The sequence below is a fragment of the Curcuma longa genome, chromosome 21, assembly GCF_044706935.1.
Source record: "Curcuma longa cultivar G26 ecotype Majalengka, Jawa Barat chromosome 21, ITB_CL_G26_1.1, whole genome shotgun sequence".
Classification (NCBI taxonomy): Eukaryota; Viridiplantae; Streptophyta; class Magnoliopsida; order Zingiberales; family Zingiberaceae; genus Curcuma; species Curcuma longa.
In genome coordinates this window covers 6,633,106-6,659,204 of record NC_133881.1, presented here as the reverse complement: position 1 = coordinate 6,659,204, position 26,099 = coordinate 6,633,106, and the positions used below count along the sequence as shown (strand labels likewise).

Genomic DNA, 26,099 nt, shown 5'->3' with positions numbered 1-26,099 from the left:
TCTTATCAACCTAGTGGTACCATGCCTCCAAAAAATCCCTTACAGGGTTTTCTGATATGAGGTCATTTCGGCGGTAGGGTCGACCACTATAAAAAGTTTACCCACTACAATTTTGTTGAAGTGTCTTATCCCAAGTGGTAAACATGGAGACATGTGTTGCTTGAGGTTTCGGATTCGAATCCTCTTAGCAACATGTATTTGTTGACTGAGGTGCTGTGCAATTCAAGTCTTAGCAACATGTATTTGTTGGTTGAGGTGCTGTTGAGGCAGTATGCTCTTATCAACCTAGTGGTACTGTGCCTTCAAAATATTCCTTAGGGGATTTTCTGATATGGGGTCGTTTCGGCGGTGGGGTCGGTCACTATAAAAAGTTTACCCACTATAATTTTTTTTGTTGAAGTGTCTTGTCCCAAGTGGTAAGCATGGAGACATGTGTTGTTTGAGGTTTCGAGTTCGAATCCTCTTAGCAATATATATTTGTTGACTGAGGTGCTGTGCGATTCAAGTCTTAGCAACATGTATTTGTTAGCTGAGGTGCTGTTGAGGCAGTATGCTCTAATCAACCTAGTGGTACCGTGCCTCCAAAAAACCCTTAAGGGGTTTTCTGATATGGGGTCATTTCGGCGGTGGGACCGATCACTATAAAAAGTTTATCCACTACAATTTTGTTGAAGTGTCTTATCCCAAGTGGTAAGCATGGAGACATGTGTTGCTTGAGGTTTCGGGTTTGAATCCTCTTAGCAACATGTATTTGTTGACTGAGATGTTGTGCAATTCAAGTCTTAGTAACATGTATTTGTTGGCTGAGGTGTTATTGTAACAACCCGGCCCCTCGGCCCATTGGGCGGCCCAACTGCGGCCCAACTGGCGGCCCCTAGCTTGGCGGTCCCTTGGGCGGCCCAACTGGTGACCCCTTATGTCGTCAACCGACGATCCTCGACCATGCCGTTACTCACTAGATCTTCCCACCCCTGGCCAGTGGATTTTTGCCTTCCCCAGGATTCGAACTCTAGACCTCCAGGTTAAGTACTAGAGTTTATGAATCCTGGTAGCCAAGTGAGCGCTCAATTAACATATGCATGAATAACCAAAATGCGACAAAAGTATCACATACTAAACGGAACATCAAAATCTGATAACAAGTATAACACCAACACATCACAGTCCATGTCCACATCGCAAATCTAACGGAAAATACAAAACCATATCCGAAAGAAAATACAACTATACCGAAGATAATACTCCTGAAAGTGAGATGGATACGACCAGGCAACCTCTCCAAGCTCCAAGTAATCTATCTGCTACGCGACCCGTGCGCGATCAATCCACGCCGTCCACGCCCGATCGCGATCAACCCACACCGTCAAAAATCGCGATTGCACAGTGTTTCTCCTCGGACCTTCGCCGCTTCCCGGCGTCCGTTCATCGCCGTCCGACCACCGATTGCCGCCGGACCGGACCCGTTGGAACCGCAACTCACCGGCGGTCCGGCGGTTGCCGGAGTCCGGCCCCGATTCGGCCGGAATCCGGCTGAATTCCGGCCGAAATCGGCCAACAGACACTGTGGCCCATTTCGGTCGAATTCGGCCAACAGACACTGTTGGCCCATTTCGGTCGAAATTCGGCCGGATTCCGACCGAAATCGCCGCCAGACGCTGGCGGCGATTCGGCCGGAATCCGGCGAAATCGGCCACGAGCGCGTCTGCTCTGTTTCGGCCGGAATCCCGGCCGGATTCCGGCCCAATCCGACCGGAATCCGGTGCCGATGTGTGCGCCGTCGAGTTGCGCTTCCAACGAGCCCGGGATGGTGGCCGGCGGTGACCGGACGGCGACGAACAGCGGCGATGAACGCAGGGAGGTCCGGCGGTCGCGCACGGGAGGTGGGTTTTTTCGTCGGGCAGGATATCAGACCTGTATATATATATATAATTTAATCGGATCTAAAAAATTCTTCCATATCCTCTCCATTCAAGTCGAATATTAGATCCATTATCAAATTTGAAGAAAATTAACATTCGTACCCTAAGGGGATACGTGGATAAATTAAATAAATACAACCCCTTATTTATAAAATTTATAATTTTAAAATATTTTTTAATAATAATAATCTTACATTACAATGAATTGTGAAATCGAACTGTAAATCATAACTATCTTAGACAATTAAGATTAAAATTAGACTTTTCATGAAGGTTTTGAATCGTAGTCGGGCTTCGCATATAAGTTTTCCCCTAAGAAGATTTAGGGCACCCTTCTCTTTCGACCCAAAGTCTTCGCACTTGAATTAGGGTTGTCGAGGACCAATTAGTGTTCTCTCCTTGGTTGTCGGTGATCATGGGATCAACTCGATGTTTTTCGTAAGATCTGTTGTAGAGCTTGTAAGGGATAAGCGAGACTACACTCCTTGCGATTCATTTCATCTGCATGTGCGGAGCTACATTATGGTATTGCCATGCAAATTGAGTAGTTTTTTTATAAACCAGATCGAAACTCACCTCAAAAATGCAATGTAAAATATGCTAAGAGGTAAGTTTGTGAATAGCTGGGGCCTTGGCACCCAAGTGCTTCATTCTATTCCAATGATGACAGTTCCTCTAGGTCATGAAGATCAATGTTGAATCAAGATTCATTATGCCACTACTAGATGCCTGGATAGGACAGCGTGACAAGGAGCTTTCATAGAAAAGCTCCGTGCAGACTCCCTTCATCAAGGTTCTATTTTTCAGATGGTTCTCATAAGATTTACCACAAGTACAGAATGATTAAATAATCTGCAGATCCAAAACCAAGGATCAAGCAAAAACATAGATAAATATATACAGTTAGAAATTTTGGTTACCTGAGACGAGAAAATATTGATAACCCCTGTGCTCTTTTGAACAAACCTTCGCAGAATGTAGTTAAAACTTGCCAACATTTCTAGGCCTCGATCGATAATAATCACATCATATACAACAGAACATGGACAAAAGGCATCACTCTACATTCTGACTTCCATCTTTTAAGACATCATAAAAGGAGTAAGATTACAACAAGGCTCGATCACAAAGAGCAGACGCTGGATCCTACTGTCACAAGGTAAACTAACAGGCGAGATGATGGAATATTGGAATGAGATTTCAAGCTTGAATCCACCATAGCTTTATCCGTGTACTCTTGGATCGTGAAGCTGTTATAAATACTACTGGCCTGATACCATTTCTGTGCATTAGCTGATGACAGAGAGTTTTCTCTAAGAACAATTCAAGATGATATTGGTTCATAAGGATAGGAAAGCCATGGATGTTTGAGTGCCTCCAAAGCACTTGGTCGCTTCTTTGGGTTCACTTCGAGAAGATGTGCGATAAAATCAATGAAACCTTGATCGCCCATTGGCAGTCGGTGACGTAGTGATGTTTTCTTTGGAATCAAATATTCGAGCCGATTGGTTTCCTGACAAGAAAAGTGTAGTTAAATTCACTTTTTCAAGGAATGCTTGTCTTCGATGAAGGCATGGCATCAGACAGGGCACAAGATAAGTTGACAACATCAATATAACACACTGGCATCTAATTGAATGTACAATAATGGTATTAAAGAAAGGTCACAATGGGATGTATCTTTCCAATGCCTTGAATCTATATGGATAATCAAATTATGGGTAAACATTCACATTTTCTAGTTTGAGTTTTTCAAGTTAAAATGCATCATTACCAGTTCATATAGAAAGTCAATGCACTAGATAAAATCACCAGACTGTAGAACAGTTTTCGGGAAAAAAAAAATCAGCTATCAGAGATCTCAAACCTGGTTTCTCTCATATAACATGTGGTTCTTTGTAAAATACTTGTATGTATCGTGTCCCTTCGCAAGCATCCCTTGATCAATGGGACCAATGATTCCAATGACACGTGCTAGTAATGTTGCAGCAGAGTCATTTTGGAAGAGAACCTGCAGACGTGGGGATTCAAATAGTTACTAAACAAAAAGATCTTAAGGTGACAACAAAAGAGCATTACTATTATGAAATGGTAAATCAAGAAAGAACAGACTGGTCTGCTTAATCTAATCATTGAAGAGTCGACGAAATATAATAGGCAGAAGCAAAATAGAGAAGATAGAAAAAGGTCTTTAATTTGTCAACATGTTTTATCTGAAGCAACTCAGTATGGCAGCAGCAAATTTATGAAAAGGGTAAAAAGTAATCCTTCAAAAAGAATTACATAACATGCACAAATGTAAACTATGACAAAGCACATCATTATGATAAACTTGGCCCAACGATAAGTTTAATATTATTATATACAAGTTGTGCAAATTCAAGATTAATGTTCGGCTTGCCTAACCGTAAGAGTGTGTTTGGTTCAATGTTATCATCCATAACCTTGATTATGTGATTACTAATCAGGCTATGGAGAATAAAACATAACCTAATGTTGTTTGATTCAATCTTAGATAATGCGATAAAAACTTATTTGTTTGGATGTTTTAATATATAACCTTGTACAGGGAATTGTATCCGTCGTCGGATCGACTAATGAAACAAAATAAAATATATATAATAATAATAATATTATTATTATTGATAATATATATATATATATATAAATAAATTCGGATAATATTTTAAGATTTTTTTATTATTTTAGAATTTTTTTTGAAATAATTTTGTTGGACTTTAGACTGGATCTATTTAGTTTATCTCAACTATAGTTAGAAGTTGATTAATTTAATTAACTAAATTTTTAATCAAAAAATCTAAGTTTAAAAAAATAACACGCAAGTGAGAATCGCCCACCAAGCGTTGCCTACCAAGCCTTCCGCCGAGCCGCCCTATCACCCCCAGCAAGAAGGGTTTGGCAGGCGACATTCAATAAGCAATGTTTGGCGTGCATGAGCCTTTCGTGAAGGACTAGTAGCGATGTCATGTCAACACCGCCTACCGGACATCCTATTCACGGGATTGGTGAGCCGCCGGTCACCTCCTACCCACGGCAAGTCTTCCGCACGAAGGAACGGCAGTGATTGATGCAGCTGGATTATCAATAACTCTGAAATCGAGAAAAACCTAAAAAATCCGAGGTAATCGCATTCCAAGTTGAATCCCCGGATTGTTGACATTTGTTGATGGTGTCAGACATGCACGATTACTCGGGAATCATTCATTACCTAAACCAAACAAGGTTTTTATTGATAACCTTGGATGGATAACCAAAGTTATCAACAATAACTCCCAACCAAATGCACCCTAAGTGGTGTTTTCTTTGAGTGATAGAATGGAGAGAAGGGAAGAGAGGAATAGATGGAGAATGGAGAGTAAATATATTCTTTTGTGCTTGCGATTCCTTTTGCTGTGTTTCTTTAGAGAGATGGGGAAAAAGAAAGGGAGGGAAAAAACTCAATGTATCCTCTACCTCCAACCACCATCCTCTTAAGATTGAGGTGGCCAACAGAACTGCTCTGATGCCTAACTCGCTCAAACTTGATTTCTGCTACATTTTAAACTTTATTTCTTCTACATCCATCCAACAACTTGTATTCCTTTCATTGACATGTGGATGCTCCAAAGCTTGCAAGTGTTTCTATGAGTGACAGTTACATCTCCATCCACAAAGGACAAAAGCAAGGGGTTTTGCAGCTACTGGGTTTTGTAAATCTCATCAAGATCCCAACATTGAATATCTCATCATCAATGGAGACTGGTGCCATAAATCAACTCGGAACCGCCTAAAGAGGGAAGATCTGTTGCATAAGGAGGTAGAAGGGCTTTGATGTCATCTTCCAAGAATTTCATAAACTAACTTGGACAAAATCAAAATGAGGCCAAGGCTACTCATTTTCCTTCCAATTTCTTACTCTAAGCTTCCCTCCAAGAAATCAGCAAATTAGAACTTCCCAACTATTTTCTTTTTCCTCTTTTTCCATCCCCAGTAAATAAAGAAACACAACCTAAGCTAAGAAAACATTAGTACCAGAATAAGAAAAAGGGTTCACTGCAGTCAAAGCTCTTCAAGGAAAATAGGTAAAGAGATTATGAGCCTTAAAATAGACAACTCAATACAAAATTGATTGAATGAATAAAAATCTTGAAGGAAACAAATGCTATATACAATTTGGAACTTACATTTCCAGTGCAAAGTTCCGCCAAGATGCATCCAAGTGACCATATGTCTATCTTTTTATCATATGGCAGACCTAAAATAACTTCAGGTGCACGATAAGAGCGTGATTGTACATACGAGCATAAATGATCTGTTTCAAAACAGCTACTGCCAAGGTCGATGACCTTAACTTCACACCTACTGTAGCTCTTCACCAATATGTTCTCAGGCTTCAAATCACAATGAATAAGACCAAGTCCATGCAGAAACTGAAGTGCCTCTAGACATTGAATGGTAATGGACTGCAAGATGTCATGGAAATTATAAGTTGGAGATTTATGGTAAGACAGTAAAATCACAAGCATGGGGAATGGCCTTGCAGCATTTAACCTGTAGCCTTGGCATTGTGAAATAAACCTCGCCTCCAGATTCCCTATTGAACTTATGAAATTCATATAAATTTGCTTTGAGAAGTTCACAAACTATCAACAAGTGTTCCTACAGGTCAAAATTATCAATCAACAATATGAAACAATATTTTAAGTTCTAGGCATAGGAATTGTCAAAGAATACCAAACTCCAATATAATCCAAAAAACAGAAATGTACAGTAAACATTTTATGAGTTCAGACCTTGAATTCTAACGAGTTCAGAGTCAAATATTATTGTCTGAAATTGTCCATCTTAGGCTAATTCCCATTTTAATAACTTCCTGATTCTTATCAGAAGTTGAAGAGAAAAAATGGCATTCTGATTGATGTCAGTGCTTAATTTACTAGTTACAGCATTATATATTCTGATATTAGCAACAGATATCAATTAGGACAGGTAATGGTGTATAAATTCTGAGCTTAAGTTGATTGACTGAGAAATTTGAGGTATTGAAGGTGATTTATCCCAATTTGTCCTCTAAGATTAAGCATGTGCAATACATACTATGTAACATCCTGACATGCAAATTCACATAGAAAAAGTTGAATGCATGTTCTCATCCCTGCGATTAGATCCATACAGAAGTAGTACTTTGGAAATTTATTTTATCTTTCTACATGTTTTTCTTCTTTTTTTACATAGGCAAAAAAATTAGTGTTACAAAACTAACATTCTTTCTTTTTAAACTACACCTAGATCTAAAAAGATATCAGATATGCATATAAAATGAATTTTCTTCTGGTGTATAAGGATCAATCTTTCAACCTTGAGCGTGTTTATTTCTATTTTCCATTTTCTGTCTATATGTGTAACTAACAAATCTTTTTTTTTTTTATGAATCAATAAATCTAAGAAGGGGAGCCTTGGCGCAACGGTAAGGTTGCTGCCGTGTGGCCTAAAGGTCACGGGTTCAAATCCTGGAAACAGCCTCTTGCCAAAGGCAGGGTAAGGCTGCGTACATTGGATTCCCTCCCCGGACCCCGCAAGGCGGGAGCCTCGTGCACCGGGCTGCCCTTTTTAATCAATAAATCTAAGCAATCTGAAGTTTCTTTCTTAAAAATCAGTGAAAATTTGTTTCTTATCTTCTTGGAAAAGAATAAATCAAGATACTTCTTCTATTTTTGGAAAACATTAATCAAGACACAAAAGTTTCAGAAAAAACAAATATAAGCATTTCAAGCAATACATAATTGCATTTTTGATTTAACAATGTTGTACTAATCCTCACATGGTACCAGAATCCAAGATTAGAAATCAGGATGAAGATATACAACACTGAAGACCAAATTTCATCATTCATCAGAAATACCTTAGAAGAATGACCATGTGAAGGACCAAAACAAGACCTTTAGGTATAAAAGAGCATTGTGATCAACATGAATGCCCGCTAACAAGGCAATTGTGGACAAAATCATCCATCACACTTTTGTTTCTTGCCAATAATCCAATTCTCAAGTATTGCAATTATATAAGATACACATGAAAATGGAGAAAAATAGTAGCAGACACCAATCAAAATGAAGTGATCAGTCTGTTTTTATTTGTTGTATGAAGAAGCTTATTTTCAAAATAGCATGTTTATATTGAAAGCAAATACTAGATGCTCTGAAGTCTGAAGAACCATAGCTAAACCACCAACAGAGTGAAATTTGAATGAGATTAGGCATGATTAACAAACTGGAGGGATTAATAAACAGCCAAATGTTCATCCTTTTCATATACCTTGAAGTATTAAGCAAAATCCAAAATCATACTACTCCTTTGTTTCTTTCCCCAAACAAACCTCCATTAACAATTATAAGGTTAATATAGCCAAAATCCAAAATCATACTACTCCCTTGTTTCTTTCCCCATTCAAAACCTCCATGTAAACCTTTATATTCCCAGAGACGCCCTCAATGCCCACTTAAATCACCTGCAAATATAAGTATTTCAGTATAGGCATATCTTATATAATACCATCTAGGCTCTTCAAAACTTCCTAATGATTTGATCATTCAATCCTTGAGTGGCATAAGCACTTACAAGGTTGATATCTCATTTCCAAAAATCAAGTTCAGCACAATGATTCTATCTCCATAGCTCTTAACTTTGCCAGCTTCTCCATTTTTGTTTATAACTTATCTATTATGTTAGATTTTCAAACATATATTCCCTTCTTCTCTGGCCTTTTTTTTTAATGCATTTCATTTTGTGAGAAAGTTGACAACTTTTTAGGATAGTTGATCATGAAAATCCCTTGATATGGAAATCCCTTGATATGAGGATACAATTTAGGAATAAAATATTTTAATTTATTCTTTTACATCTTTTTGGTTTCTATGCACAATCAATGTACAATGTATATATACTCATTATTGTGCACAATGAAAAAAGAGAATTTCACTCAACATTTCATGATATGGTATCAGAGCTCTAGGGATTTGTATCTCTAAGATATCCTTTTTTCGGTCTTCATGGCCAAATTTTTGCCCACTCTTTCTCGGCTTTCATTGCAAATTTATTATTGGCCTTCATTGTCGATATCCGTTTTCTTTTTCTTCCGGTTGTGTCGGCCTTTACAGCTGGTAATTTTTTTCATATTCTATGATATCTAAGATTGCAGAAACAACAATCCTCCTTGCGGAGCGACAAGAACCCATCTTCCTACTAGTGAATTGCAAAATATCCACCACTTTTACAAACTCAATGGACAAAACTACTTGAAATGATCTCAGCTAGTCCGTACCTACCTAAAAGGCAAAGGGAAAATTTGACATCTTTTTGGCATTGGACCAAAACAAGATGAACCAGATTTTTATGCTTGGGGTAAAAAGGACTCCATGATTATGTCTTGGTTATGGAGTTCAATGACATCAAAAATTAGTGACATATATATGGTTGTAAATTAATCAAACGTTCGTGAACAAGTTTAGTATTTGATTTGGTAAGAACTTATTTATATTCGTTCAATATACACAAAATTAATTAAATGAACAAGCTTGAATAACTCATCAAACTAACGAACAAGTTTAAATACATGTGTTCAACTTATTAATGTTCGTGAACAAAATTTGTGAACCATGTTCATCAATAAAACTCTTATCAACATGCTAAATAAATAAACTTTCACAATGAACAAATAAGTTTATTTTATCAAACTCAATAATCAACCAAACAAGTTTAAAATGTAAAAATTTCAAATAATTAAACAATCATGAATTAAGAGTTCGTTAATATCTAAACGAACCAAACTCAAGTTAAGCTAAAGTTCATAAAAAAAACCAAATCAAGCTTAAACAATCAATTCAACGGATTGGTTCATTTTTGGCTTGGCTTGACTCGTTTACGTTATCAAACAAGCTCGAACACCACAAAATTTGGCTCGACTTGGCTCGTTTACCGTCCTAGATATATGCATGTTTCTCATCTCTACAAAAATATCTAAGATGCCCTTCACCAAATATACTCAAAGGCCAAAGATATTGCCCATGTATATGAAGTCACAGTAAAGATTGTTGTTGCGAAACAAAGCAACAAAATAGTAACAGAATATGCAAATATGTTGCAAAATCTATGGCAAGAACTCGATCATTATCAGGTCCTTGAGACAAAGTTCCCTAAGGATGTCATGATCTTAAAGAAATTTATTGAGAAATATCAATGTCTGATTTTTTGGTTGGCCTAAATGCAATTCGATCAAGTCCGAATGAACAATTCTTGGCAAGGAAGATGTCCCATCACTAAATGAGCTTATTGTATTGATCCGGGCTAAGGAGAGTCAAAGAGGCATTATGTTGGACCTAGTGACAACTGAAAGATCTACCATGATTTCACAAGAGAACACCAATCGAAATAAAACCAATGAGACGTCTCAAAGCAACCCTTGAGATAATCATTGGTGCACCTACTGTAAGAAGTCAAGACAAACCAAGGATCATTGTTGGAAATTGCATGGCGAACCCACTACTCATGTCGAGAATGGGTCTGCGTGGTGAACAAAAAATTCAACAGCATGCTCATCAAGTTTCCTCCATAAAATTCATTCCACAAAACTCGACCCAACAATCTTCTAGAGAGAATACTCCCGGTTATTTTAGTCAAGCCTAGATTGAGAAGCTTTGAAATTTATTAGGGTCATTAGAGCAAGCCAGTGACTCTTCATGAGCATTATATAGTAAGTATCTTTCTCATGGATTACATGCCTTAGACGATTTATACAAGACTCTTAGGTTATTGACTGTGGAGCTATAGATCACATGACACCTTCCCCGGTCCATTTTACAACATATTCACCTTGTCCTAACAATAGAAAAATTATTGATGCTAATGGTAATATGTTACCACGGTGGTTAGTGTTGTTCACATTCAGTTGAGTCCATCATCGTTATTAAAATATGTATTCCATGTTTGAAAATTATCCACTAGTCTCTTTTCTATTCACAAACTAACCTATGATATGAATTGTAATGTCTTATTTTATCTCTTAATGTATATTTCAAAATCAAGTTTCAAGAAAGAGGATTGGACTGGCTAAGGAAAAGAATGACCTCTACTATTTCAATGCATCAGCCAAATACTCATCTACTGTCATGTTTTCTCAAAGTTTTATTTTTCTATTTCAAATAATGATCTCATTCAGCGTCAATATTTCTGCCTTGGTCATCCTTCATTTACTATTTTAAAAACAATGTTCCCTTGTTTAATAGTGTTAAGGTTGAAGATTTTCATTATGAGGTATGTGAATTTGCCAAACATATAAAAGGTTTCCTTTCCAATGAGCAATAATAGAAGTTCTTTCCCTTTTTATTTGATTCACACTGATATATGGGACCCCTCTAGAATTCCCAATAGTGGAGTTCGATGGTTGTTTCTTTCATTAATGATTGCACTAAGAGTCTAGTGGATTTTCCTTCTCAAACACAAATCCAATGTAACCACTATCCTTCCAAACTTCATTGTCATAATACATAACCAATTTGGTGTCAAAGTATAAAGGTTCTAATCTGATAATGCTAAAGATTATTTTAACTAATTTCTTTCACTATATTTTCTACAAGAAAAGATAATTCATGAGTCATCTTGCATAGATGTTCCTCAATAGAATGAGATTGCTAAAAGGAAAAATAGGCACTTGCCACAACCCGTGCCATGCTCTTCTATAATAGAGTTTCAAAATCATATTGTGGGAAGTCGTGCTTACGATCCAGATTATAAATCGACTACTTTCCAAAGTCTTGGGCAATCAAATTCCTATGCAACTCCTCTTTCAATTTTATCCTAATATTCAAACCATAAATAATCTCACTCCTCGAGTCTTTGGTTGTCCTATTTTTATTCATGTGTCTAGCCACAACAAAGGTAAATTAGGTTCACGAGTAATCAAGTATGTATTTGTCGACTATTCTCCAACATAATAGAAAGCCTACAAGTGTTATCACTCACTTACATGAAAATTTTATAACTATGTTGATGACACTTTTGAGGAAAACCAATCATTTTTTTCTCAATCTTAGCTACAGGGTTTGGCTCTATTGAGAAAAATAAGGCAGAAGATCTACTCCTTAACCTACCCATCTCAGATCCTTACTCGTCTCAGTCCAAATTATCTTCACAAGAGTCATCCCTACAAGAACCTAATCCTACGCAAGTCCAAAACTCAACTTATACTATTGAAAATGAGGTATGCACAAACCAATTTCCTCTCCTATTTCATTTATTATGATTTACATATTACCTTAAGAAAAAGGATAAGAGAGTGCACTAAATATCCAAAATATCCATTGACCAAATTAGTGTCTTTTCACAATTTTCTTCATCTCACAGAAGTGTCTTAGGAAATTTAAACATCATCCCAATTCCTAATACCTTAACTGAGGCTTTATCTGATGAGAAGTGGAGAGAAATTATGAGAATAGAGATGGATGCACTTGAGAAGAACAAACCATGGAAATCATGAAACTGCCACAAAATAAAAAAGCAGTGAGATGCAAATGGGTGTTTATCATGAAGTACAAATCAAATAGGTCACTAGAGAGATACAAGACGAGATTGGTTGCTAAGGGCTACACACAAACCTATGGAGTGGACTATCAAGAAACATTTGCACCAGTGGCTAAGATAAATACAATGAGGCTTATATGTCCTTGGCTGCAAATTTCAATTGGGATGTACAACAATTTGATGCGATAAATGCCTTTCTTCATGGTGACTTAAAGGAAGAGGTGTATATGGAAATTCCACCAAGCTTTAAAGGAGAGCTCAAAGGGAGCATTGTTTGCAAACTAAAAAAGGCATTATATGGACACAACCAATCTCCAAGAACTTGGTTCGGCAGATTTACAAAGGCGATGCTCAATATCGAGTATGAATAAAGTCAAGGTGATCGTACATTATTCATCAAGCACACGACTTCAAGGCAAGTTACTACTCTTCTAGTGTATGTTAATGACATAATTGTTACTAAGAACGATCAGAAAAAAAAAGATGCCTTGAAAAACTATTTGATAAACGAATTTAAAATCAAAGACTTGGGGAGCTTGAAATATTTCCTTGGGATAGAAGTAGCTTAATCTCAACAAGGTATCTTTATTTCCCGACAAAAGTATGTGATTGACCTCTTGAAGAAAACTGATAAATTAGTGTGTAAACTTGCTTCAACTTTGATTGATCCTAATCACAAACTTAGAGAGGTGAATGATGGTAGGGTAGTAGACAAGGGTTCCATAAATTAATTTATACTCCCTACATGCCTACAAAAGAGTAACTTGCAGATGTGTTTACAAAAGGACTTAATAGACACGACTTCTCGACCATTATATCCAAATTGAGAATGGATGATATTTATTCACCGCTTGAGATAAGTATTGGAAAGTTGACAATTATTTTAAGATAGTTGATCATGGAAAACCCTTGATATAGGAATACAATTTAATAATAAAATATTTTAATTTATTCTTTTCTGTTTTTCTGATTTCAATACATAATCAATGTACAATGTAAATATACTCATTATTGTGCACAATGAAAAGAAAGAGAATTTCATTCTACATATCCTAAAATATTTCTTGCAAGCATATTATGTTTGTTGTTCTTCTAACCATAACTTTTACTAATTTTAGTCACTTCCTCGAAAGTACCAGTTGCTAACTTGATTCTATGATCATAGAGTAGCTTCTTTATCTGCAGTCACCCACAACAATATATTTTGCTTATTTTGCATCAATTTCGAACATCAATGCAATGAGTCAGTTCTAGGCAACCTCCTAGCTCATCTTTTGCATGACAAGGTACCTAAATGGAAGGCCCATCACATATAATCGACAACCTAGCCATTGTTAAATACCAAAATACTAATGATACACTATAATTAAATAACATAATTAATCAAATTATATTAATGGCAGATAATAAATTATTATATTCACGATAGCATATATTGTGTCTAACAGTAACGAATCCCGTCATGCGAGTAGCAAATCACATGGGACAATAAAGTTGAACGAGAGGTCCTTGAGCTTATAGTAAGATCATAAGCTACAGCTTATGATCTTACTATAAGCTGTAGCTAGGTTAAATGGTTCACGATTAGATTTAAGTGAAGGAACTTTATATTCTCCTCATATGAATTCACTAGGATTTAATTTAAGACAGCTGAAATCAATAGATTGGCCAAAATTTTCATAATTCTAGTGTTTTTAAAAACAATGGATCGACGGATACTCTAGTGACTCAGATCTTTAGTTTCTCCAACAGATTCAATGCAAATCAATCAGAAACATTTTCATTGATCAGATGAGATTGAATTTGAAGGGCGCCCCTAATTATTAGAATCGTCAAAAGAACATCTCTTTTTTAAAAAAAAAAATCAAAAGGACACCCCCACCATATTTCTTATACTGAAAATACTTTTATTCCAGAGTTGTTGTAGCAGCTAGTCCATAGCTGCTAGCCTGCTACATCATGAAAAAAAAACAATTTAACTCGGTTAAAAAAATTATACATAAAACACTTTTATACCAAAAAAAAAAAAGTAACTTGGTCAAAATTATTTAAACTTAATCCCAATCGCTTCAACAAGGTTAAAATCATCATGATATTGTTGTAGCCATTAAATGGTTGCTACAACGTTGTAGCAACCACTTATTTTTTTATATAAAAATACTGGGTATATATTTTTCAGTAATTTACTGAACCGCGTAGCTAGGTTTCCATAATACCAAAATATATATCCAACCTTCATATTTACCAAAACACATGTTGTTTCCCATTATACCCCTCCTTTATTAGCAGTAGACTACTCATAACTCATCAGTAGACTGCTAAACTTTCCCCCATTATGTGTGTTAAACTTTCTAATGAGCTCGTGACAACACATCTCAAAGTTGTGTCAATTTCAAAAACTAACAACTCTTTATTTAGACTATGAATTCTATCTAAGGGTATGATTACATTCAAGATGATGTACGTGGAAGGCTCTTGAGTGTAATCATGTCCTCAAACCGAGTTCCACATCGTAGATTAAGAACTATCAATTTTTGAAATCTTTACAACTTTAAGACAATTTGTCACAAGCTCAATAAAAGACCTAAGCTTGTCATATTTCCAACACCACCAAAGGATTCCTAGGACACCCTTTGCTAGATCATGTCAAAATTTTGAAATTCTAGACACTGTAGAGTAGCCAAAAACTCACCAATAACATTAGGAACCTCAAAATCACTTTAAACCAGGACCATTACACTCCTAGGAGTCTCCTGAGTGTAACCATGCTCTCAGACCTAAATTTCACAACCTAAATTGAGAAATATTGATTTTTGAAATTTTCACAATTTTAAGATAATTTAGCAAAAGCTCATTAAAAGGCATAGACCTATCATACTTTTTCATCAACACCAACAAAGAGTTCCTAAGACTCCTCTGATTCAAACCATTCAAGATTTTGAAATTCTGGACATTTTAGGGTCATCGGCCAAAACTTGTTGATGGCCTTAGGCACCTAAGAAAGATTTCAAACCAAGTTCATTGCACTCCTTCATCCTAAGTGTCATCATGCCCTCAAACTTACATTCCACAATTTAAATTAAGAGATATGGATTTTTAAAATTTTCACAACTTTGAGACAATTTAGCACAAGCTCATTAAAGGACCAAGTCTGTCATATTTACTCACCAACACCACCAAAAGGTTCTTACAACTCCCCTGGTTCAAACCATGTCAAGATTTTGAAATTTTAAACAATGTCGATCCATCAACGAATTTTGACCAAAACTCATTGATGATCTTAAGCACCTCAAAAATACTTCAAATCAAATTCATTGCACTCCTTATATCATCTTGAGTATAGCCACTCTTAGGCATGAATTTCATAGTCTAGATAGAGAACTGTGGATTTTTGAAATTAGTATAGCTTGTCACGAGCTCGTTAGAAAGTTTAGCACATAATGGGCAAAAAATTATGAGTTATGGGCAATCAACTGCTAATAAAGGACGCGTAGAATGGGTAACAACTACGTGTTTTGATAAATATAAAAGTTAGATATGCATTTTGGGTATTACGGAAACCTAACTACGCGGTTTAATAAATTGTCATATATTTTTTAACCGATTTGAATTGGTTTATGTTTACATGTTGTAGCAGCTTTTCATAGTTGCTACATGTCACAGCAACTACGTCGTAGCTACACAATAGTGTTGAAATAAGGTACTTTCGAGAATAAGAAATTATGATAGGGTTTTGTTTTGACTTTTAAAAAAAATGTCAGCCCGTATCGAAATTTCGATTTATGACCAGAACAATACAATTTCAGTACCATATCATGTCATATTGATATGGTTTCGCTATTTTTTTAATATAAAATATATTAATTAAAAAAATTAACTTAAATATTAAAAAATTAAAATACAAAAAAAGAAAAAAAATTTAAAAAAAAAAGCGAGATCACGACACCCCCATATGATAAATAAATAAATAAAAGTATTATATATTTTTGAAATTAAAACAAACAATTTGACTAAATCTGTTTAGATTAATTTTATTTATAGCTAAGAGTTGATTGAAATTATTAACCTAAGTTTAATTAGAAAATCTAAGTTTCCGCACCCACGCAACGTTTCGTGTCCCCACCGCGTGTCCGACCGCCAACGCCTCCCCCTCTATCAACGCGAGCAACACGATGCCGACACCACCCTTCTTGTTCCGCGCCACCAACGAATAGTATCTCCGCCACTACCTCACGTCCGCGTTGCACGATGTCTCACTAGCAGCAACTGCCTCGGCGACCCCACGAAGGTCGCTGCGGGATCGCAACAACCTCCATGACCCCGCAGAGGTCGCCAAGAGATCACGGCTCTTTCGTGACCTTGTAGCGGCCCTTTTGATTTTTGCCCATTTGATATTCAATTTGGTGGATTAACTAATTGAATTGACTAGTGCAATTTTGAAAAAAAATGCAAAACAAGCCTGATTTTAATCAAATTTCAATCAATCATATATTTTGACTTCTAGCTTGATTGAATTTCAACAAATATTATCAATTTTCTAGTGAAATCTAACTTATCTCTATATAATTTATTAAAGTCCATGGATTTAGTAAAATTCTCAAGTTAATCTTTATGAAATACTCAATTTCTCACAAATTGGATCAATCTTCACTAATATTGATCCAATTAGGGCAATCACATCGGTAATGGTTGACTTTGACACATCTCACAAGACAATTAACGTTTTGAAACTTGAGCAAAAATGACAACTTCTTCAACCAAATATATATATAATTAACCAAGACTAGCAAGTTTGATTATACATAAAGATATGAACCCTAAGGATTTTGCAGTCAAACAGACAAAACATATGTGAACTAGCAACAGAATAAATCAGAATCTAGGATCATAAGTTTATTATATTGATATTTGAGTGCTACCTTTACCATCTTATGTAAAGGTGTTGAGTAAGTGGTTACTGTTAGAATATTTAGGGATATATTTTTTTTTATAGAATAATTCTCCTAAAATAGGTCTCTATATTTGTGTATAAATAGGGGCTTATTTCTTGTAATAAAATAAGATTTCTCGTATGATTTTATATGGTATCAGAGCTAGGTTAAAATTGGGATTTTTTTCCTTCGTGCATCGCGGAAGACGCCGACTTTTCCTTCTCCACCTCGCGATCGGGACTTCTCCTTCGTGCATCGCAGAAGACGCTGAACAAAGGAACCCTTGCACGGACTCCTTCGCGCGAGTGACGTCGGCCGAGCTGCTTGATTGTTGTCGGCTCTGCTCGCTGTCCGCCGGAGAAGCACGGTCGCCAGCGCGTAAATCGCGTGCGACGCGATTTACGCTCGGGGACGACCACGAAAAGGGAGCACCGAAGCCCTCCAACACCACCGACGATCGCGCGTTTCTGCTCCGATCGCGCACCTCTGCGTCGACGTTCGTGCGCCATCTGTAGAGAGCGGTCGTCCGTCGAGTCTCCTTCCTCCCGAGCTAGGACGCCACCACCGCTTTCCCTGTTCTGTTCTGCTGCCTCTGTTCCACCCTGGACAGCCCAGTCAAACAGCACGATCCGGCTTTGAAGTCGCAGCACGATCCGGCCATGCCTTTTCTTCCCGGAGTCACAGCAGCAGCAACACGATCCGGAGTCACAACAACAGCAGCACGATCCTACGCGCTCGGTCTGTCTTCCAAAGCGTGATTCCTCTCCGGTCCTGAAGCCGCCGAACCAAAGCTACAGGACAAGAAAACCCGTTTTGCTTCCTCTGATCTGGTCTCTCTTCCTCTGATCTGTTTCCTCTGATCTGATCTGATCTGAGTATGTAATGGATATTCTAGAAGAAACAGGCATGTTAACTCAAAGACAGTTGACTCCCCCATAGATCCTAATGTCAAGCTCATGCCAAATCAGGGGGAGCTTCTTCCAGATCCTGAATGATACAGGCGATTAGTAGGGAGACTAAGCTACCTTACTGTTACTCGTCCGAATATTTCATTTGCAGTAAGTGTAGTAAGTCAGTTTTTCAACTCTCCATGCAAGGATCATTAGGATGTTGTGACACGCATTATCCGATATATCAGAGACGCTCCAGGAAATAGTCTTTTATACGAAAATAAAAGACATACTTGAGTTGTAGGGTATTCTGATGCAGATTGGATAGGATCTCCCATTGATAGGAGATCTACTTCTGGGTTTTGCATATTTATCGAAGATAACCTTATTTCTTAGAAAAGCAAAAAGCAGAATGTTGTAGCAAGATCCAGTGCAAAGGCAGAATATCGAGCTATGGCCATAACCTGTCAAGAACTTATATGGCTCAAACAGTTGTTTCAAGAGCTAAGATTTAGAGAGGTTACACAAATGTCACTTATACATAACAACCAAGCCGCCATGCATATCGCTTTAAAACCAATTTTTCATGAGAGGACAAAGCATATTGAAGTAGACTGTCACTTTGTCAGAGAGAAAGTCATATCTGGTAAAATATCTATTAATTTTGTTAACTCACATGATCAACTAGCAGATATATTCACTAAGTCACTGAGAAGTTCTCAAATTGACTACATATGTAACAAGCTGGGAACATATGATTTATATTCTCCAGTTTGAGGGGGAATGTTAGAATATTTAGGGATATATATTTTTTTATAGAATAATTCTCCTACAATAGGTCCCTATATTTGTGTATAAATAGGGACTTATTTCTTGTAATAAAATAAGATTTCTCGTATTATTTTACAGTTACCACAAGGCTGCATCCTAATCGATCGTAATCAAGATATCAACTAAAAAGAAGTATGAAAGAACTTAACAGGATACTAAACAAGCAAATACTTAATCGAATCTCAGAGAAACTCCATGGAGAATAACTCATCTGGATGACCATCCAATAAAATGGAATGTTGTTGATGGAGATGTCAGCTAAAAAGAAGTATGAAAGAACTTAACAAGATACCAAATGAGCAAATATTTACACGAATCTCAGGGAAACTCCATGAAGAATAAATTAGCTGGATGATCATCAGACAACATGGAATGCCATAGATGGAGCAAATTCATAGCATAAAGGCTCTAAGATAAAGGAAATTCTAAAAATCCTTATGATGCCAAGATATGCTGCCAACCAAATACTTAATGATCTGGTCAGGCTATGACACATATATGGACCTGTCAGTTCAGATGCATGTCTAGCACGTTATTCATGTTAAAGTTGCATTGCAGAGTGGAATGGAAAATTAGAGGATAAGCCTTTGAGATGAGTTAGTGCAGGAATTATTCTAGACTTGGCTGATGTGCAGGTCAACAAACAAGTGATTTTTGTCTTTCTCCAAGGAGATCTAGAGGTGCTAGGCCTAATCCAAGACTTAAGTTCCATGTTGGGATGTCCCTAAACTTGAGAAGATGAAGTAAAATTTTCAAGTCGGGTTCTCATAAGGTTGCTATAAGAAGCAAGGTAGCTTAAAGTGCATACTGGGCTTCTTCAGATCTTGACAGGCCGTGATGCCATCTATGCTAATCAGAACATGCCAATTGTCATTTGAGACAGTTATTCAATAAAATTGCCATGTGACATATTGTCTTTGAGATGCATTATCATCACAACTACTGGGTCTACTAACCTTTCGCAGCTTTACAACAAAATGAGGTATGTCATAGCCTCATTGGTGGGTTGGTCTAGTAAATATTCAGTTTTCTGAACTTTCCACAAAATTCTTCAGGTAGTAGTAGCATGATGACATTGTCAACTGAAAACATCTCTTCAAACAGTTCAAACATTCCTAGGTAAGATAAAACTATATCTAGTCATTACCAAATACCAAGCCATGTTTCTCTTCAAAGAATTCAAGCATTCCTTGATAAGCTAGGAACTATTTCTCATTATTGTCAAGTCATGTTTTGAACTTTGTTACTCATTTATTGTGTGTGTCTGTGTATCATATCATGAAACTGAATGAGAACAAATGAAACTAAAAATTAGAAATAATAATTAAAAATAAATGATCAAAATATAAGTATAGCTCACCCTATAATAGAAATAATCATAGAGACGTAGAATATGATATTTATCAGCAGGGTCATTCTTGTTCACGAATTTCAGAAGCTTTATTTCATCAAGGCTTTGATCAAAGAAATCTTTGTTATTCTTGATAATTTTAACACAGACATCCATGCCAGTGTGCAAGTCATGAGCCTGAATAGCTTTGCTAAATGCAGCAGAACCCAAGTATTCAGTAACATGATATCGTCCAGCAATGACAGAATTTAGAACCACGTGAAAATTTTTGTCTTCTTCAAAGCCAGTTCTGATAAATGACATGAAGTAGGAAAAAAACTCAAAGTTAGAACAGAAAAGTGAAAAGTAAAACAAAAACAAACCCAAATTTTAAGAAGAGTGAGAAATTCTAAGGTCATGTATTTAGTTAAGCAGTTAGTGTTTTAAAAAAATGTGAAGGAAAACCAAAGTTCATGCAATATATTGACTTCACACAGAATATTGCAAAAACAAAAATAATTTGATGATACCTGTTCCTCCAATGTATCTTACCTGTTTTTCCTATGGACTATTTTGAGATAGAATATCTCAAATTCATCCTCCTGAGCTTTTATTTGTTTTAGTTGCTCCTGCAATGCAGCTACTTCTTCATCTTCTACTGCTTCTCCAGGATCCTCTTCCCTTATCTCATTTGCTTCACAGCCCCTTTTTCTGATATTGCCTGTTTCATCATAACAACAGTCTGGTGCTGATGATGCACTTGAATTCCTTGATCTAGCACCAGAAGTCTTCTCATCCCTGGAGCTCCTTACAGGAGAAGAGTCGCTGCTTTTTCTCCTCCAAGTAGCAAGCATATCATCTGTAACTAGACCATTTGAATATTCATCAACTGTATCAATGATCACGTCACTTGACTTGCCTGAACATAATGTTTTGCCAGAATCAGCCCCCAACATACTTCCAGATTTCACAGGAGGTTGGAAGGAAAAAGCACCATCAACTCCCATTCCTGACAGGTTTATATCCTTTTCATAGGCTACAATGTAATTATCCTGTTTATTTCCCCTCATCTTTTCCTTCTTTGACCTACTTAAATTTCTATCAATTGTATCGCCTTGAGGACACCTTCTGGCACTGCCAGTGACATCATGGTAAGGAAAGAATTCTAGGTCCCCTTCACTACTTTCCCCAACCAAGCTCTCACGAACTTCACTGGCTACATCAGCAGCATCACTATTAATGCCCACACCGATTGATCTGACCAAACCATGTTGGTCATCTTCTATATGTGAACTCTCCCGATGGCTTCGGCTAACCTCGTTCGGGAATTTGTCATTCTCTAACATCATTAGTTCATTATTTTGTGTGACAAAACCTTTCCAAACGGGTTCTGAATGCATCAAACTTAGTTCTTCAGCATCCATTAATTGCCCATCATAGTGAGCTATTAAATCATTCTCATCTGCTCCGCCATATACTCCTAGCATTTTATGACCCATTGGTCCCTTCATAATAGCAACTTGTTCAACATTTTTAGTCTCAAAATATTGTTCGCCTGACAAGTATGAATCCTCCTCGGCAAAAGAGCGATCATCATCTTCATCCTTTCTAGGTGCCTGGTCCTGATGATTACCCATTCCTTTCTCATTGTCGCTTGGATAGTCAATTTCATGTGCTAGAAACCAAGTTTCATCTTCAATTGGCTGTCTCGTATAGCCAACATCATCATCATCTTCAAATTCATCAGAATCCCAATACTCATTTGGGTAGTCAATAGATTCATCACCAATAGTTGCAAAACCAGATACCAAATCAGAAGTGTCCTCGGCAATTCCTTGACTTACAGAGAGCCAACTACTTCCAATTGTTCGCCTTCCACCTGTAGTAAGATTTCAGACTTTATAAAAAACGGTGGTTTCCAGCATTTGGAACACCACAAAGATACTAACAGCAAATATTGAAGATGCATTTTAAATTCATAGCATCAATAGGTCTTGTCTAATTCAATCCCCAAGATTATACAAAATCAAGCAAAGATATAAGGTTTCAGCAACATCATTCTCTTTAACCAACAAATCAATTAACAAAAAAAGAAAAAGAAATCAGAATCTACACAAATAATTGGAATTAGGTTCATCTTTGAGGTTCCTAATAGTTGACAAAAAGAAATGGATTGAAAAGCCTTACAAATTCCCTCTTGATAATGTAATTTGTGGAACAACTAGCTCAAAAACATGTGACTTTTACCTATTTGTAAATAAGTAGCTGTGATGTATGTAGCACAGTCGCTCTAGAAAAATTAACGTGTACAAGAGTTGAGAGCCTACTGAATGAGTGACAAGCATGAACTCAGAAGCACACTATAAAACATATTGACCAATTTTGATAATAACCTTTGGCATCAGAAAATATGTATGTGAATTCTGGGTATTTTAGATCAGATATTTATAGTTCAGTAGGTCAATCATCCGAAGAGACAAGTAATAAATGCACAATTGACTATACTGAATTCTACAAATGCACCACATTTTGATCAAATAAACTACTTTAGATAGTTCTGAACTTACAATTTGACCAAATACAGCACCAGACATCTTATCCTTTTAGTATGCTGGTGTTATTCATACTAGTGTTAACACAGGGAGAGTAAATGTTCGTCTATGCATTCAGTTCAACATTATAATTTTCATTTTGTAATTTTAATAGCTAAAACAGGCAATATGATGAACAAAAATGATTCAGTAAAACTGTAATGTCAAAATGGTATAAGAGCCGAACTTCCAAATCCAATCACATAATGATAACATACATATGATGCCAACCTTAAATTTTGCATAAAGACTAAGCAAATTAAGTGTAATTTTTTTTCATACCATCACCAACTCAGAGATTGTCCATCTATATAGCAGCGGAAGTAGATCATAATAAATGAATGAGAAAACAAATTTTGTATATTTTCTGGCTAAATATAAAAGAGAAGTGGAAATCTCTTGTACCCTTATTTGTTGAAGAAACATAATGACACCTAGATAAAAACACTCAGCAATGACATACCTGAAGAGTTGATCTCTTGCCCGATAGGAACATCAAGGAATGATCCAATAATAAAAGTATTATCAGCATTGGATAACTTTGTCCCTGATCCATGCTGATCGACCTTATCCTCCAACTGAGAACTGATTAACTTGTCTTGGGACTTAAGTTTTACAGGAGGTAGCCTAGGTAGCTCTTCGTGGTGATTTTCACCAATAACTGGTAAATTAAATCTCTCGCAACTTGTTGGCTCAGCACATTCTTGAGACTTCCCAGAGATGTATGACCTTCTCATATCATCACGCTGTTCATTTTTAGATTCTCTAATGTCACTGCTATTATCTATATGTTTTAACTCCTTTTTTTCACTAGATGACCTGCCATAACTGGATGAGGCATTGTCTATTGGAAATGGAAAAACTGTCTTTACAGAGCATCCCTTCATAGAGTCCCCATTTTTCAGCCACAAGTCGTTAACAAAATGGTCTTGAGAATAAGCATTTATATCCTTATGAAGTCCAGACTGGTTGATCTCAGGCTTCATGTCAACAAGGTCATCTTTATCTCTTTTCCCAGCATAAGAACTTGTTGGCTCTTCAGCATGCTCAGGTTCAGTACCAACAGCACGATCTCTCTTTTCTGCCACAAAAGAACCACGACGGTGCTTTGGCTCTTCTGATAACAAGAGGTCAGTAAAGGTGTTGATAATAGCACCAGTGTCTTTCAAACCTGAATTTGGATTACTACTATTGGAACCAAAATTCCAAGGGTAAAGATCTGCAGAGCTATTATCACTATCCTGACCAAAACCACCACATTTCTTGCTGTTGAACCTGTTACCAGTTACTCCTACTTCAATTTCCTTGACGATGAACTCTTTAGAAGTCCCCACGCTATTCATACTTTGCTGCCTCACGCTATCAACTTCTCCAATTGTTTTTCCCGCTTCTTCTTTCTCCTCGGCGAGATGCTTTTGAAGGAATCCATTCAAGTCTGGCCGTGCATTCAGCTCCCCTCGCAAAGCAGCTTCTGCATTCGTGAACCGATTCCTTCTCAGAAACTCCAACACCACATCCACCGAGTCCACCATCTCCCGGAAGGAAGATCCCACCACACGGATGTAAAAATAAGATACGGACAAACCTGCAAATCAAAAGCAATGAGGAAAAAAGCTGTTTTCTATTTCTTGCGCGTGATTTTTTTTTTTTTGTTTGTTGTTTGCACGAAATAAACACTTCTGTTACACAAGCAATGACATCTAAATAACCATAACAGGCGAAACCTCTAGACCTAGCTCCCAAGAACAAGACTTCATTTGAGAAAATTGGCGAATCCCGCGGCCAGTTCACATCGGGACCGGAGCTAGGAACAAACCCTAGCGTCCATTCGAACCCTAGCGCCCGGGGGGATCCGAGGGCCAATATAAATAAAAATGAGAATATTTGAGCGGAGCCAGGGGTAGGAATGTAGAGACTCACGGATCAAGCCAACAAAGGAGCCGAGGAGGAGAGGGGCGGGCCTCGGTGAGTTCCAGCGGCGGCACCTCCAGGAGGGCAGGAGTTGCTGCGGCGTCGGGCGGCGGAATCCGGCAACATCAAGAGGAGGGGCGAAGGAGGAGGGGCCAGAGGAAGGACGGCATTTGGGACTATTTGATTCTATCCGTTGCGTGGGTTTGGCACTAATCGCATTTGCCGATCCAACGACAGCAGCAGCAGCATATTATAAATCCCAAAATTACTAATTATAAAGCTCCTAATTATTCTTATTTCACTTTAAATTAAAATTAGCTGCAATAAAGAAATTGAATACGCCTTTTTTAGAAGCGACATATGTAGTAAAATTAATTCCTTTTTTATAGAAGCAGTCTATGTAACAAAATTGCTATTTTCGTCCGACACCTTAAAATTTACCCTTTTTAAAACATGTTCCTCAGAATTTTAAAATTTATCAAAATAGTATTAGTTTTTCAAAAAAACAAATATTATTTAAAACCTCTAGATAGTAATACTGTTAATTAAGATAATGAAATAATGTGATAAAATAATTATGTTAATTATTAGACATGAATGAAATTATGCTAATTAATAACTTAAAAAAATTTAGGAGTATTTTGAAAATGATTAAATTTTAGAGCTGCATGAAATCTTTCACACACAATAAAAATAGCAACTAACAAAGAAGGTTTTAGATATAGTTTGATGTTAACAAACTAAATAATTAATAAGTACATTGGGTATGGATATAATTGATAAAACCTATGGAGTGGACTATCAAGAAACATTTGCACCAGTGGCTAAGATAAATACAATGAGGCTTATATGTCCTTGGCTGCAAATTTCAATTGGGATGTACAACAATTTGATGCGATAAATGCCTTTCTTCATGGTGACTTAAAGGAAGAGGTGTATATGGAAATTCCACCAAGCTTTAAAGGAGAGCTCAAAGGGAGCATTGTTTGCAAACTAAAAAAGGCATTATATGGACACAACCAATCTCCAAGAACTTGGTTCGGCAGATTTACAAAGGCGATGCTCAATATCGAGTATGAATAAAGTCAAGGTGATCGTACATTATTCATCAAGCACACGAC

At 36.9% G+C, this 26,099-nt stretch overlaps 1 protein-coding gene across 1 annotated transcript; it reads right to left on the bottom strand.

The window, feature by feature from the left end:
• Positions 1–2,842: 2,842 nt before the first annotated feature.
• LOC141815017 (uncharacterized) lies at positions 2,843–25,149 on the bottom strand. Its single transcript, XM_074702977.1, has 8 exons — positions 24,988–25,149; positions 23,531–24,652; positions 21,029–22,355; positions 20,507–20,786; positions 6,471–6,578; positions 6,104–6,382; positions 3,787–3,930; positions 2,843–3,432 (listed from the first exon to the last, which is right to left on the bottom strand). Exons 2-8 carry the CDS (start codon positions 24,597–24,599, stop codon positions 3,244–3,246), a joined length of 3,396 nt encoding a protein of 1,131 aa, XP_074559078.1. The 5' UTR covers positions 24,600–24,652; positions 24,988–25,149; the 3' UTR covers positions 2,843–3,243.
• Positions 25,150–26,099: the final 950 nt, after the last annotated feature.

Bases quoted from the DNA above. Each gene is read 5' to 3' on its own strand.
- LOC141815017 (XM_074702977.1), bottom strand. From the start codon at position 24,599: ATGGTGGACTCGGTGGATGTGGTGTTGGAGTTTCTGAGAAGGAATCGG. The intron at 22,356-23,530 runs GTATGTCATTGC...ATCTTACTACAG, and splicing joins GCAAGAGATCAACTCTTCAG to GTGGAAGGCGAACAATTGGA. The intron at 6,579-20,506 runs GTGAGCTATACT...TTTGACCTGTAG, and splicing joins ATGATTATTTCTATTATAGG to GAACACTTGTTGATAGTTTG.